At 50.7% G+C, this 14,564-nt stretch overlaps 1 protein-coding gene across 1 annotated transcript in view; it reads right to left on the bottom strand.

Moving 5' to 3' along the window:
* The window catches only part of COL27A1 (collagen type XXVII alpha 1 chain), a 1,169,012-nt gene that overhangs the window by 195,355 nt on the left and 959,093 nt on the right, over positions 1-14,564 (bottom strand). The window contains exons 40-41 of the mRNA XM_069236924.1: positions 13,487-13,540; positions 3,438-3,491 (exon numbers count right to left, since the gene is read on the bottom strand). Coding sequence (XP_069093025.1) covers positions 3,438-3,491; positions 13,487-13,540 — 108 coding nt within the window. The remainder of the gene's footprint in view (positions 1-3,437; positions 3,492-13,486; positions 13,541-14,564) is intronic.

The raw sequence follows: 14,564 nt of genomic DNA, 5'->3' as shown, positions 1-14,564 counted from the left end.
CACATGTTGTCCTGCTGTGACCGGTCTGTCTTCTTCTGATTCCTGTTCGGATTCGGAATCTCGAACCAAGACCACTGTTTGCATAATTTCTTCCTCCTCCACGTCGAGATGTTTGCTGCTTCTCAACACCATTTCGAGTCGTCGTGCCCTCCTGTCTCCAAGAGTCTTTTTCAATCGGAAGGATCGACAGGCCTCGCAATTGTCTTCCCAATGACCCGGGAAAAGTCAAAGATTGCAAACCAGATGCTGGTCAGTATAAGGGTATTTCACGTGGCACCAAGGACAGAACCGGAATGGAGTCCGATCCATGATGCTTCCACGTGGTCAGCCCGAATAGGCCAGAGTTGGGTGCGCGCGCCCGAAGGGCGAGTAAAGTTGTGTTTTTCCCAACGGTACCGCTGTGTCGATGAAAGCTATAAACCCGATCGATACAATACCGACGAAAAGAGAGTTTTTCAAAGTTTTCCAAATCAAAATCTCGGAGCAAGAAGAAACACGTCCGAACCCGGCGGCGGAAAGAAAACAATCTAACAATGGCGTCGATGCCCATGCGCAATGGAACCGAAGAGGAGGAGTCACTTCATCTCGTGACTCGAAAACACTTCTTCGAAGAAAAACAACTTGTAGCACTCCGAGCCCAACACTAGATGGCAGGAATAATGCACAGAATGTGAATCTGAAGCGGAACATGCCACGAACATATTTATATATGTCCACTGCTGCGCACTTTGTGTCAGCACTTTCTTCACGTTGTATACATTGCACCTACTTGCACATGAAGCCAACAGAGAGACTGACAGAAACAACTGTGCCATGTTCTCCTATGGATTCCTCTGTTGAAACATGTTTGTTTCATATATAAACACAAAGGAGTGTTAATACCTCGGAAGAGGTATTTCTATGAGCAACTCCCACGGCACATGTGGTGTTGGATGTATCAGTTTGTATGAGCAATATACAAACAACTATTTAAATAGCATTTACTAATAAAGCGCTGCTCATCACAGCCTTGGGTGTCAGAGAGCTTTCCTTCATATGTAAACATTTCATAAGCTCAGTAAATCATACACGAGTGTTAAGCAAAGGAAATGTTCAATAAGACACTGAGGGGCATATTCAAGAAACGTGGCACTGCACCCGGTGCACCCAGTGCACCCAGTGCACCCAAAGCACCCAATGCACCCAGTGCACCCAGTGCATCCAGTGCACCCAGTGCACCCAATGCACCCAATGCATCCAGTGCACCCGGTGCACCCAATGCATCCGGTGCACCCAGTGCACCCAATGCATCCAGTGCACCCGGTGCACCCAGTGCAGCGACACTTTTCCTGCGCCCCTTAGCGCCCCCCCATCACCACCATGGCGGTAGTCAGGGGGACTAGCGGCAGAATTTTTTACGCTAGTCCAACGCTTTGTAGGATTAGCATACAAAATTCTGACGCTAATCCTGCAAAGCACCCAGAGGCCCACTGTAACCAATAGAAGCCCACTTTTAAAGCCTGCTCTGAGCAGGCATTAAATTCGGCGGAAAAAATGCTGCAAGGAAATCTCTTAAATTTCCTTGTGCCATTTTTGTGGCCCCACTAATGGGGGAACGCCCCCCTTGCATACAATATGCTTGGAGCAGGCATAATGTAGCTGAAAGGGAAGCAAAGTGGTGCAATGCATTCAGGACCAAAGTCGACAAAGGCGAGACCGTCGCACTCATCCTCCTAGACCTCTCTGCAGCCTTTGACACCGTCTGCCACCACACATTCCGCACACACCTCCACAACATAGGAATTCGCCACAAAGCCTTAGACTGGCTCACCTCCTTCCTCACCGACCAGACCCAGAGAGTCCGCCTCCCACCTTTCCACTCCACCACTTCCAAGATCATCTGCGGAGTCCCCCAAGGGTCCTCCCTCAGCCCCACACTCTTCAACATCTACATGATCCCCCTAGCAAACATTCTCCGAGCACACGGAATCACTATCCTCTCCTACGCAGGTGACACCCAACTCATCCTCTCGCTCACCCGCAACCCCACCACCACCAAAACCAACCTACACGCTGCTCTCCTCGACACCGCCAACTGGATAACCACTAACCACCTCAAGCTTAACTCCAACAAAACCGAGATCATCATCTTTGGCCCCAACAAAACCACATGGGACGACTCCTGGTGGCCCACCGCCTTAGGCCCCGCACCCACCCCGCAAACCACGCACGCAACCTCAGCATCATCCTGGACCCCACCCTCTCCATGACGCAGCAAATCAATGCCCTAACCTCCTCCTGCTTCCACACACTCCACACTGTAAAAAAAATCCTTCAAATGGATTCCCCCAGAGACCAGGAAGACAGTCACCCAGGCACTCATCAGCAGCAGACTAGACTACGGTGACGCCCTCTATGCCAGCACCACACTCAAACTCACACGCAAACTCCAGAGAATCCAGAACACAGCTGCACGCCTCGTCCTTGGCCTCCCCCGCCACGAACAAATCTCACCACACCTCAAATCCCTTCACTGGCTCCCCATAGACAAGAGAATCACTTTCGAGATCCTCATCCACGCACACAAATCCCTCCACAACACCGGCCCAACCTACCTGAGCGAAAGAGTGAACTTCCACACGCCCACACGCAACCTCCGATCAGCCGACCTCGCCCTAGCCACAGTCCCCGCATCCAAAGCACCACCACAGGAGGCAGGTCCTTCTCATACCTCGCCCCCAAAACCTGGAACTCCCTCCCCACCAACCTTCGCAAAACCAAAGACCTCCTGCTCTTCAGAAAGAACCTCAAGACATGGCTGTTCGAACAGTGAACCTCCCTGCCCCCCCCTTAAACCCTCCCCTCCCAGCACCTTGTGACCCTCACGGGTGAGTAGCACGCTCTATACATTTTTTTGATTGATTTATTTGCGCTACTTTGTAAATATGGCACAGCATTTCTGGCTTTCTAACACCGCATTAGCGTAAATAAAATGATGCTAATGTGGCGTTGGAATGGCGCTTGGGGGTCTTCAGTATGCCCCTGAGGGTTAACAGGTGTACCAGTCACTTATATGCATCCCTGGGAGACATTAACCACCAGAGTTATTGTACCATTGTTACTATCATTTAAACATTGCTGGGCACACAAAGATCTCTGCAGCAAGTGCCTTAACCACCAGAGTTACCTTACCGTTGTTATTACCATGGCACACACTGCAGCAACTGACTTAACCCCACAACAAATACAGTCTCTGTACAAACAGATTTACTGCCACTTCTGTCCTTGCAGCCAATTTCTTTGCCTCACAGTTTAAAAAAACTTGCATGTATAATTTGACTTCAGACTCTGCTTTTCATGGCTCTGCACCTTCTGCTGTTACACCTACACCCCCAATGTGTGCTCCCCAGCACAGGATATGTCACATGAGGTAATAAAAATACAAATTCAAAATTTACCTTTTCACCCTCTGGTCCTGGTGGCCCAACTGGACCCTGAGGCCCCACGTGTCCCTGAGGAAAAACATATTGTTTATTATGCATCTTACTAGAGTGTGACAAAACAAACACACAAACACAATGTGAACACACAAACACACACACCGCACCCCTACACACACTGCATCCACCCCCACACACTGCACCCACACACATATACACACTGCAGCCCACCACACACTCATTGCACACACACACACTGCAACCCCCCCCACACACTGTACACACACACACACACACAGCACCACCATTCACACACACTGCACCCACACACACACACTGCACCCCAACACACACACACTACACCCACCCACCAACACTGGACCACCACCCGCACATTGTGCCCACACACACACTGCACCCACATAAACACACTGACCCACACACATACACACCCTGCACCCCCCACACACAAACACACTGCACCCACACACACACTGCGCCCCTACATATAAATGTGAACTGTACCCACGCACATACACACGCTGCACCCCCATCCAAAGACACACACACACTGCACCCACACACACACTGCACCCCACACTGCACCCCCACACACTGCACACATACACAGTGTGCTCACACTCACTGCACCCACACACATATACACCCACTGTGCACACACACACACACACACACATACACCCACACTGCACCCACAGTATATACTGCACTCCCCCCCTTACACACACACTCACTGCACCCACACACACAGGTATTCATGAGGATAGGGTGAACGTCTCACTCAGCATGTGCCAGAAACATGTGCCTCTGTCCTTTCTGTGCAGGGGACCTGGGGTTTCCCACAAGGATGCCCCTCCTTAGAGATTTTGCCTGCCCCTCCCACATCGCCGCTCTCCAGATGTCACTACACTGGGCTCACTGTGGGATGCAGGAAAAAGTCCTCACCGGGATCTCACAGCACACAGGCCCAGATCAGTTATATGGACCCCCCCAATTCTCTCCTCCCCCAGAAGTCTCACCTTCCAAGAGACCTCAGTGATCTCTCTTGTCTGTCCTCTCACAGGACTAGGGTCTTACTGGACCCGCGGGGGTTCAACACCCTCTCTCTAATAGGGCTCATTGACCACATCCATCCAGGGATCTCAGGATTCAAGACACCTCATGGGGCTCAAGGACATCTTCCTGCCCCATGAGCCTCAGCACTCAAAGAGACCTCAGTGGGTTCAGTGACCACTACCTCCTCCAGGGGCCTCAGTATTCAAGAGTCCTCAATTCAATCAGCTCTCCCATCCTCTAGGGATCCCATCACTAAAATAACCTCCTAGTTGTTCCATCGAGATGGCTCTGTCTGAGTGTGTGAGGCTCTGTCAGGGTGTGTGAGGCTCTGTCTGGGTGTGTGAGGCTCTGCAGGGTGTGTGAGGCTCTGTCAGGCTGTGTGAGGCTCTGCAGGGTGTGTGAGGCTCTGTCAGGGTGTGTGAGGCTCTGTCAGGGTGTGTGAGGCTCTGTCAGGGTGTGTGAGGCTCTGTCAGGGTGTGTGAGGCCCTGTCTGAATGCGTGCGGCTCTGGCAGGGTGTGTGAGGCTCTGTCTGAGTGTGTAAGGCTCTGTAAGGGTGTGTGAGGCTCTGTCCGGGTAGGTAAGGCTCTGTCAGGGCGAGTGAGGCTCTGCAGGGTGTATGAGGCTCTGTCACGGTGTGTGAAGCTTTGACAGGGTGTGTGAGGCTCTGTCAGGGTGTGTGAGGCTCTGCAGGGTGTATGAGGCTCTGCCACGGTGTGTGAGGCTCTGTCAGGGTGTGTGAGGCTCTGTCAGGGTGTGTGAGGCTCTGCAGGGTGTGTGAGGCTCTGTCAGGGTGTGTGAGGCTCTGTCTGAATGTGTGAGGCTCTGTCAGGGTGTGTGAGGCTCTGTCTGAGTGTGTGAGCCTCTGTAAGGGTGTGTGAGACTCTGCAGGGTGTGTGAGGCTCTGTCACAGTGTGTGAGGCTCTGTCAGGGTGTGTGAGGCTCTGTCAGGGTGTGTGAGGCTCTGTCAGGGTGTGTGAGGCTCTGTCAGGGTGTGTAAGGCACTGTCAGGGTGTGTGAAGTTCTGTCCGGGTATGTAAGGCTCTGCCAGGGTGGGTGAGGCTCTGTCAGGGTGTGTAAGGCTCTGTCATGGTGTGTGAAGTTCTTTCCGGGTATGTAGGGCTCTGCAGGGTGTGTGAGGCTCTGCAGAGTGTATGAGGCTCTGTCACGGAGTGTGAGGCTCTGTCAGGGTGTGTGAGGCTCTGTCAGGGCGTCTGAGGCTCTGCAGGATGTGTAAGGCTCTGTCTGAGTGTGTGAGGCTCTGTCAGGGTGTGTGAGGCTCTGTCTGAGTGTGTGAGGCTGTGTAAGGGTGTGTGAGACTCTGCAGGGTGTGTGAGGCTCTGTCACAGTGTGTGAGACTCTGTCAGGGTGTGTAGGGCTCTGTCAGGGTGTGTAAGGCTCTGTCAGGGTGTGTAAGGCTCTGTCAGGGTGTGTGAAGTTCTGTCCGGGTATGTACGGCTCTATCAGGGTGTGTGAGGCTCTGTCAGGGTGTATGAGGCTCTGTCAGAATACCTGAGGATCGATGAAGGCATGCACGACTGCTGGAACATATGTCTATGTGTGAGTGTGTGTGAAGTGCTGTTGTGGTGTATAACACTTTGTCGGGGTGTGTCAGGCTCTGTGCAAAGCTCTGTAGAGTGAGTAAGCCTGTGTCAGGATTTTGTTTTTAAATAAAAAATAAAACGCTCCCCTCGCCTTTGGAGTCCTCTACCTTTGCGAGAGGAGCATTTAGCAGTTGTTACTGCCTCTTACTGCCAGGGGTTTCCTGGTGCTAGCGGGTAGTGGAAACTGACCTATAATTCCACCCATCTAAATTGAGCGGGCAGAATTAAAGAGCTGCTTCCGCTGGCCCTTACTCCGCAGAGCCGTTGGCGGGGTTTGGTCTCGCTGGAGACAGAGGAGTCTCCAGCCGTGGTAAAACCTAAGGTCCACCCGCTTTTAAGTTTAGCGTGCACCCTTTATCTTGGTGGTGGGTACACTCCGTTGCGACAGCCAAGGTATACATCAGGACCTGAGTCACTAATGCACCACAAAGAAACAAATGCACGCAATGGTTTCCTGTAGCACGCAAACTAACCCCAGTAACCAATGCACTGACCCCTAAGGACCTGATTTAGAATTTGGTGGAGGGGATTACTCCCTCACAAACATGACGGATATCCCGACTGCCGTATTACAATCCCATTGTACCCTATGGAAATTGTAAATTTGGTGGACAGGATATCCATCATAATTGCGATTGAGTAATCCCACCTCCCAAACTCTAAATCAGGCCCTAACCTTGGGCTCCTGGGTAGCGCGCTATGCGCGATAAAGTGCTTCAAAGCCTTGATGGAGCTAGTAAGCCCAAAATAAATACAATTTCAATTCATTATATGACCGAGGAGCAGAGTGGGGTGTGTGAGAGAACATGCCAAGGAAAAGTCAAGTGCCTAGAAGCTGCCACACAAGCAGCCTGGGCAGGCGTGCCACAGCAAAGAGTGGAGTTAACAGTGCGAGGAGTGCTGGTAAGAATTGCTGCCAAACAAAAAATTTCAAAATGTGGCCCCTTGTGGAGAGGGCCTCGCTGTAGACTTCATGGAGTGTGAAATCAGAGGGCGCCCTGGAATGTTCTGTCTGATGTCAGTCGCAGGGGCGTGAGTAATGCATGTCAGTCGCAGGGGCATGAGTAATGCATGTCAGCCGCAGGGACGTGAGTAATGCATGTCAGTCGCAGGGGCGTGAGTAATGCATGTCAGTCGCAGGGGCGTGAGTAATTCATGTCAGTCGCGGGGGCATGAGTAATGCATGTCAGTCGCAGGGACGTGAGTAATGCATGTCAGTCGCAGGGGCGTGAGTAATGCATGTCAGTCGCAGGGGCATGAGTAATGCATGTCAGTCGCAGGGGCGTGAGTAATGCATGTCAGTCGCAGGGACGTGAGTAATGCATGTCAGTCGCAAGGGCGTGAGTAATGCATGTCAGTCGCAGGGGCGTGAGTAATGCATGTCAGTCGCAGGGGCGTGACTAATGCATGTCAGTCGCAGGGGTTTGAGTAATGCATGTCAGTCGCAGGGACGTGAGTAATGCATGTCAGTCGCAGGGACGTGAGTAATGCATGTCAGTCACAGGGGCATGAGTAATGCATGTCAGTCGCAGGGGCATGAGTAATGCATGTCAGTCGCAGGGGCGTGAGTAATGCATGTCAGTCGCAGGGACGTGAGTAATGCATGTCAGTCGCAGGGGCGTGAGTAATGCATGTCAGTCGCAGGGGCGTGAGTAATGCATGTCAGTCGCAGGGACGTGAGTAATGCATGTCAGTCGCAGGGACGTGAGTAATGCAGGTCAGTCGCAGGGGCGTGAGTAATGCAGGTCAGTCGGAGGGGTGTGAGTAATGCATGTCAGTCGCAGGGACGTGAGTAATGCATGTCAGTTGCAGGGGCATGAGTAATGCATGTCAGTCACAGGGGCATGAGTAATGCAGGTCAGTCGGAGGGGCGTGAGTAATGCACATTATTGGGCAGAATGAAGGGAGCAGGGCCAAATGGCAACATGATTGTGGCGAGAGCTGGATGCTGAATACAGGGGAGGAGGGAAATGTTGTTTTTTCTGGGTCTTTAAATATGTCGCGCCAGCAGCTGGGATTATTTTTTCTGGGTGTTCGAAGGAAAACCTACGCTACATGAACATGGGAGTGTCACATCATAAACCTCTTTCTGAACATGGGAGAGCCCCGGCAAAAACCTCTTTATGAAAATGGGAGATTCACATCATAAACCTCTTTCTGAACATGGGAGAGCCCCGGCATAAACCTCTTTATAAACATGTGAGAGTCACAGCATAAACCTCTTTATGAAAATGGGAGATTCACATCATAAACCTCTTTATGAACATGGAGGAGGCGCACTATAAACCTCTATGCAGGTGTCTCAGACCAGTCCATCGTGAGCTACCAGTAGCAAATAGACACATTCAGATTAGCTCTCAGCCTTGAGTTAATTTCATTTTAAATCTAAGGGAAGTCTGGGTTTATTTTCCATTTTTATCATCAGGCTGCAGAGAGCAGGGCCTGGTAATGACCAGAGCTCAGTCAGGTCTATAACCAGTTGGGGTACAGAGGTGAAGAACTGAAGCACTGAGGTATTTAACTCTTAAATAAAAGTCCTTGTCAACTGTAGGAGGCTGGACTGGCTTGTAGTGAATACCAAGGGGTACTTGCACCTTGCACCAGGCCCAGTTATCCCTTATTAGTGTATAGGGTGTCTAGCAGCTTAGGCTGATAGATAATGGTAGCTTAGCAGAGCAGCTTAGGCTGAACTAGGAGACGTGTGAAGCTACTACAGTACCACCTAGTGTCATATGCACAATATCATAAGAAAACACAATACACAGTTATACTAAAAATAAAGGTACTTTATTTTTATGACAATATGCCAAAGTATCTTAGAGTGTACCCTCAGTGAGAGGATAGGAAATATACACAAGATATATATACACAATAGCAAAAATATGCAGTATAGTCTTAGAAAACAGTGCAAACAATGTATAGCTACAATAGGATGCAATGGGGAAACATAGGGATAGGGGCAACACAAACCATATACTCCAAAAGTGGAATGCGAACCACGAATGGACCCCAAACCTATGTGACCTTGTAGAGGGTCGCTGGGACTATTAGAAAATAGTGAGAGTTAGAAAAATAACCCTCCCCAAGACCCTGAAAAGTGAGTGCAAAGTGCACTAAAGTTCCCCTAAGGACAAAGTAGTCGTGTTAGAGGAATAATGCAGGAAAGACACAAACCAGCAATGCAACAACTGTGGATTTCCAATCTAGGGTACCTGTGGAACAAGGGGACCAAGTCCAAAAGTCACAAGCAAGTCGGAGATGGGCAGATGCCCAGGAAATGCCAGCTGCGGGTGCAAAGAAGCTTCGACTGGACAGAAGAAGCTGAGGTTTCTGCAGGAACGAAAAGGGCTAGAGACTTCCCCTTTGGTGGACGGATCCCTCTCGCCGTGGAGAGTCGTGCAGAAGTGTTTTCCCGCCGGAAGAACGCCAACAAGCCTTGCTAGCTGCAAATCGTGTGTTTGGCGTTTTTGGACGCTGCTGGGGCCCAGGAGGGACCAGGAGGTCGTACATTGGACCTGAAGAGAGAGGGGACGACGAGCAAGACAAAGAGCCCTCACTGAAGCAGGTAGCACCCGGAGAAGTGCCAGAAACAGGCACTACGAGGATGCGTGAAACGGTGCTCGCCGAAGTTGCACAAAGGAGTCCCACGTCGCCGGAGACCAACTTAGAAAGTCGTGCAATGCAGGTTAGAGTGCCGTGGACCCAGGCTTGGCTGTGCACAAAGGATTTCCGCCGGAAGTGCACAGGGGCCGGAGTAGCTGCAAAGTCGCGGTTCCCAGCAATGCAGCCCAGCGAGGTGAGGCAAGGACTTACCTCCACCAAACTTGGACTGTAGAGTCACTGGACTGTGGGGGTCACTTGGACAGAGTCGCTGGATTCGAGGGACCTCGCTCGTCGTGCTGAGAGGAGACCCAAGGGACCGGTGATGCAGCTTTTTGGTGCCTGCGGTTGCAGGGGGAAGATTCCGTCGACCCACGGGAGATTTCTTCGGAGCTTCTAGTGCAGAGAGGAGGCAGACTACCCCCACAGCATGCACCACCAGGAAAACAGTTGAGAAGGCGGCAGGATCAGTGTTACAGAGTTGCAGTAGTCGTCTTTGCTACTATGTTGCAGGTTTGCAGGCTTCCAGCGCGGTCAGCAGTCGATTCCTTGGCAGAAGGTGAAGAGAGAGATGCAGAGGAACTCGGATGAGCTCTTGCATTCGTTATCTCAGGAATCCCAAGAGACAGAGACCCTAAATAGCCAGAAAAGAGGGTTTGGCTACCTAGGAGAGAGGATAGGCTAGCAACACCTGAAGGAGCCTATCAGCAGGAGTCTCTGACGTCACCTGATGGCACTGGCCACTCAGAGCAGTCCAGTGTGCCAGCAGCATCTCTGTTTCCAAGATGGCAGAGGTCTGGAGCACACTGGAGGAGCTCTGAACACCTCCCAGGGGAGGTACAGGTCAGGGGAGTGGTCACTCCCCTTTCCTTTGTCCAGTTTCGCGCCAGAGCAGGGCTAAGGGGTCCCTGAACCGGTGTAGACTGGCTTATGCAGAAATGGGCACCAAATGTGCCAATGAAAGCATTTCCAGAGGCTGGGGGAGGCTACTCCTCCCCTGCCTTCACACCATTTTCCAAAGGGAGAGGGTGTAACACCCTCTCTCAGAGGAAGTCCTTTGTTCTGCCATCCTGGGCCAGGCCTGGCTGGACCCCAGGAGGGCAGCTGCCTGTCTGAGGGGTTGGCAGCAGCAGCAGCTGTAGTGAAACCCCGGGAAAGGCAGTTTGGCAGTACCAGGGTCTGTGCTACAGACCACTGGGATCATGGGATTGTGCCAACTATGCCAGGATGGTATAGAGGGGGCAATTCCATGATCATAGACATGTTACATGGCCATATTCGGAGTTACCATTGTGAAGCTACATATAGGTAGTGACCTATATGTAGTGCACGCGTGTAATGGTGTCCCCGCACTCACAAAGTTCAGTGAATTGGCTCTGAACAATGTGGGGGCACCTTGGCTAGTGCCAGGGTGCCCTCACACTAAGTAACTTTGCACCTAACCTTTACCAGGTAAAGGTTAGACATATAGGTGACTTATAAGTTACTTAAGTGCAGTGTAAAATGGCTGTGAAATAACGTGGACGTTATTTCACTCAGGCTGCAGTGGCAGGCCTGTGTAAGAATTGTCAGAGCTCCCTATGGGTGGCAAAAGAAATGCTGCAGCCCATAGGGATCTCCTGGAACCCCAATACCCTGGGTACCTCAGTACCATATACTAGGGAATTATAAGGGTGTTCCAGTAAGCCAATGTAAATTGGTAAAATTAGTCACTAGCCTGTTAGTGACATTTTGAAAGAAATGAGAGAGCATAACCACTGAGGTTCTGATTAGCAGAGCCTCAGTGAGACAGTTAGTCACTACACAGGTAACACATTCAGGCACACTTATGAGCACTGGGGCCCTGGTGTACAGGGTCCCAGTGACACATACAACTAAAACAACATATATACAGTGAAAAATGGGGGTAACATGCCAGGCAAGATGGTACTTTCCTACATCAACACAATATGGGATCATGCCAAATGGGAGAAAATGAAAATGAAAATTTTACCTTCATGATTAGGTTAGCTCTTCATTTACATTTTTCTCCCATTTTAAAGTCTTTTCTGAAGCAGGCGTCTTCACTTTCAATTCCTCCCCTTAAACCAGTGACAGCATTTTTCTGTTATAAATATGGCTCCTGTGTCTACAGGCCACTGGGAGCAAGACGCTGCAGATTGGAGTGGTGTAGACTGTTTTGGATTGGAGTGGGGCAGAGTGGAGTGGGGTAGATTGTTTTGCATTGGAGTGGGGCAGATTGTTTTGGATTTGAAAGGGGCAGATTGGAGTGGGGCAGATTGTCTTGGATTTGAAAGGGGCAGATTGGAGTGGGGCAGATTGTCTTGGACTGGAGTGGGGTATACTGTAGTGGGACAGACTGAATGGGACAGACTGGAGTGGGGCAGATTTTTTGGGATTGGAGTGGGGCATATTATTTGGAATTGGAGTGGGGCAGATGGGGAAGACTGGAGTTGGGTGGGTTAGGGGGACTGGAGTGTGGTGGATTGGAGTGAGTTGTTTGGTTTGGAGAGGGGTGGATTGGGTTGGTCAGGGGATAAACTGTATGGATTGGTGTGGGGCGAGGTGGAGTGGATTGGAGGAGGGCTGATTGGATTGGGGTGCAGTGGATTGAGGTGCATGGCATAATTTTGAAAATTACACTTAAGAAAGAAACGGTGTTGCTTTGCAATATTTAGAGCAATGGTCGTCTTTTGAGAAGAGCGCCCGCGAGCAGAAACAAAAGAAATCAAGAGTGCAAAGTGACAAAAGAAGACATGGCAAAATAAAAGAAAATAGTTAACTATAGAAAATAGAACTTTGCACATTTGTTTGTCCTGCTGGGCACTTTTGTGCCAGCCACACACCTGTTTTCAGGGCCCTAGAAGTTAGAAATACAAAATATTACCTCAATCACGTAGGCAGCAGTCGACGGGCAATGATTAAGTTGCCTGCAGTGAACAATAACGAGACTACAAAGAAGTGCGCCACAGAAGCCAACAAATGGTACGCAACGGGCAGGCTCAAACCCTATTTAGTTGCCAACAGAGTCTTGCAAGCGAGACACGTGCTACTGCAGGCACTCACAGGGTCGACCCTCAACGTTTCAGTTACACATCTTACGGTGCCATATGTGGTAAGAGTATGCCTGTGCCACAAGTACATACGACACAGGCCCTCAAGCATGCCTACACATATATCCCATTCATACCCACACATGTTCATACATCCCCAAGGACCACGCTATCACTGACACACATGGCAGCCCTGTCACAGGGCCACTAGTCAAGGTATTCTGTTCACACCATGGCATCTGGTTCAAACCATGGCATCTGGCTCTATGGACACTGGGCTTAAAGTCAAGGAAGCTGGCCGGGGAGTGTCTGGTAACAAGACGTGAGCTGTTCAGACTTCAGTAGCTCACAGCGATTTACACTGATCAGAAGAAGCTCTCACTACAGAAAAGGTTGGAGACCCCCTTGCTGTTTGAACACAGGAAAGGCACACCACTAACCACTAAATGAACATGGGGAGATTGACCGTGGAAGGATGAAAGGTCAAGCGATCATACCCTGGTGTGAGTCTTCATCCCGCAGGTCTCTGCACACCTTCTCTACCCACTGAGATGCCTTTACTGACGGACAACCTGGTGCCAGGTGACCTTAACATTAGTGGCACTGGCCCAGAGACCGTGCCTGAGAGACACACAGACGGCCCGCGAGTTATACCCAAAGTGAAACGATGCATCGCTCTGTATGAGTCGGCTGGTGCAGAGGTGCAGCATGGCAGAGCAGCAATGGAAGGCTTACCTCATATCCAGGGATACCAGGCTCCCCCTGGGCACCCATCCGTCCAGGTGATCCCTGCGGGGTAATCAAAAACAATTGTGTTAAAACAGCAAGGTGTGGCTGGGTGTGTTGAGAGATGTGCGAGGCATGCATGGTGCACTCCCATGAGGAGTGCATCCCTCATTACATGTGTGCAGTCATGTGTGGGGCAGATATAGTACACCCCTCATTACAGGTGTGCAGGCATGTGTGAGGCATGTATAGTACACCCCTCATTACAGGTGCACAGTGATGTGTGAGGCTTGCATGGTGCACTCCTCATTACATGTGTGAGGTCATGTGTGGGGCAGGTATGTACACCCTCATTACAGGTGTGAAATCAAGTGTGAGGCATGCATGGTGCACTGCCATGAGGAGTGCATCCCTCATTACATGTGTGCAGTCATGTGTGGGGCAGATATAGTACACCCCTCATTACAGGTGTGCAGTCATGTGTGAGGCATGTATAGTACACCCCTCATTACAGGTGCAAAGTCATGTGTGGGGCATGTATAGTACACCCCTCATTACAGGTCCGCAGTCATGTGTGAGGCATGTCTAGTACACCCCTCATTACAGGTGCAAAGTCATGTGTGAGGCATGTATAGTTCACCCCTCATTACATGTGTGCAGTCATGTGTGAGGCATGTTTAGTATACCCCTTACTACAGGTGCGCAGTCATGTGTGAGGCATGTATTGCACACCCCTCATTACAGGTGCACAGTCATGTGTGAGGCATGCATGGTGCACTCCCATGAGGAGTGCATCCCTTATTACATGTGTGCAGTCATGTGTGTGGCATGTATAGTACACCCCTCATTACAGGTCCGTAGTCATGTGTGAGGCATGTCTAGTACACCCCTCATTACAGGTGCAAAGTCATGTATGAGGCATGTATAGTTCACCCCTCATTACATGTGTGAAGTCATGTGTGAGGCATGTTTAGTATACCCCTTACTACAGGTGCGCAGTCATGTGTGATGCATGCATGGCGCACTCCCATGAAGAGTGCATCCCTCATTACATGTGTGCAGTCATGTGTGGGGCAGACGGCAGACA

The sequence above is a fragment of the Pleurodeles waltl genome, chromosome 6, assembly GCF_031143425.1.
Source record: "Pleurodeles waltl isolate 20211129_DDA chromosome 6, aPleWal1.hap1.20221129, whole genome shotgun sequence".
Taxonomy (NCBI): Eukaryota; Metazoa; Chordata; class Amphibia; order Caudata; family Salamandridae; genus Pleurodeles; species Pleurodeles waltl.
Note: the sequence above shows the minus strand (reverse complement) of the source record. Positions and strands in the feature narration are given on the sequence as shown.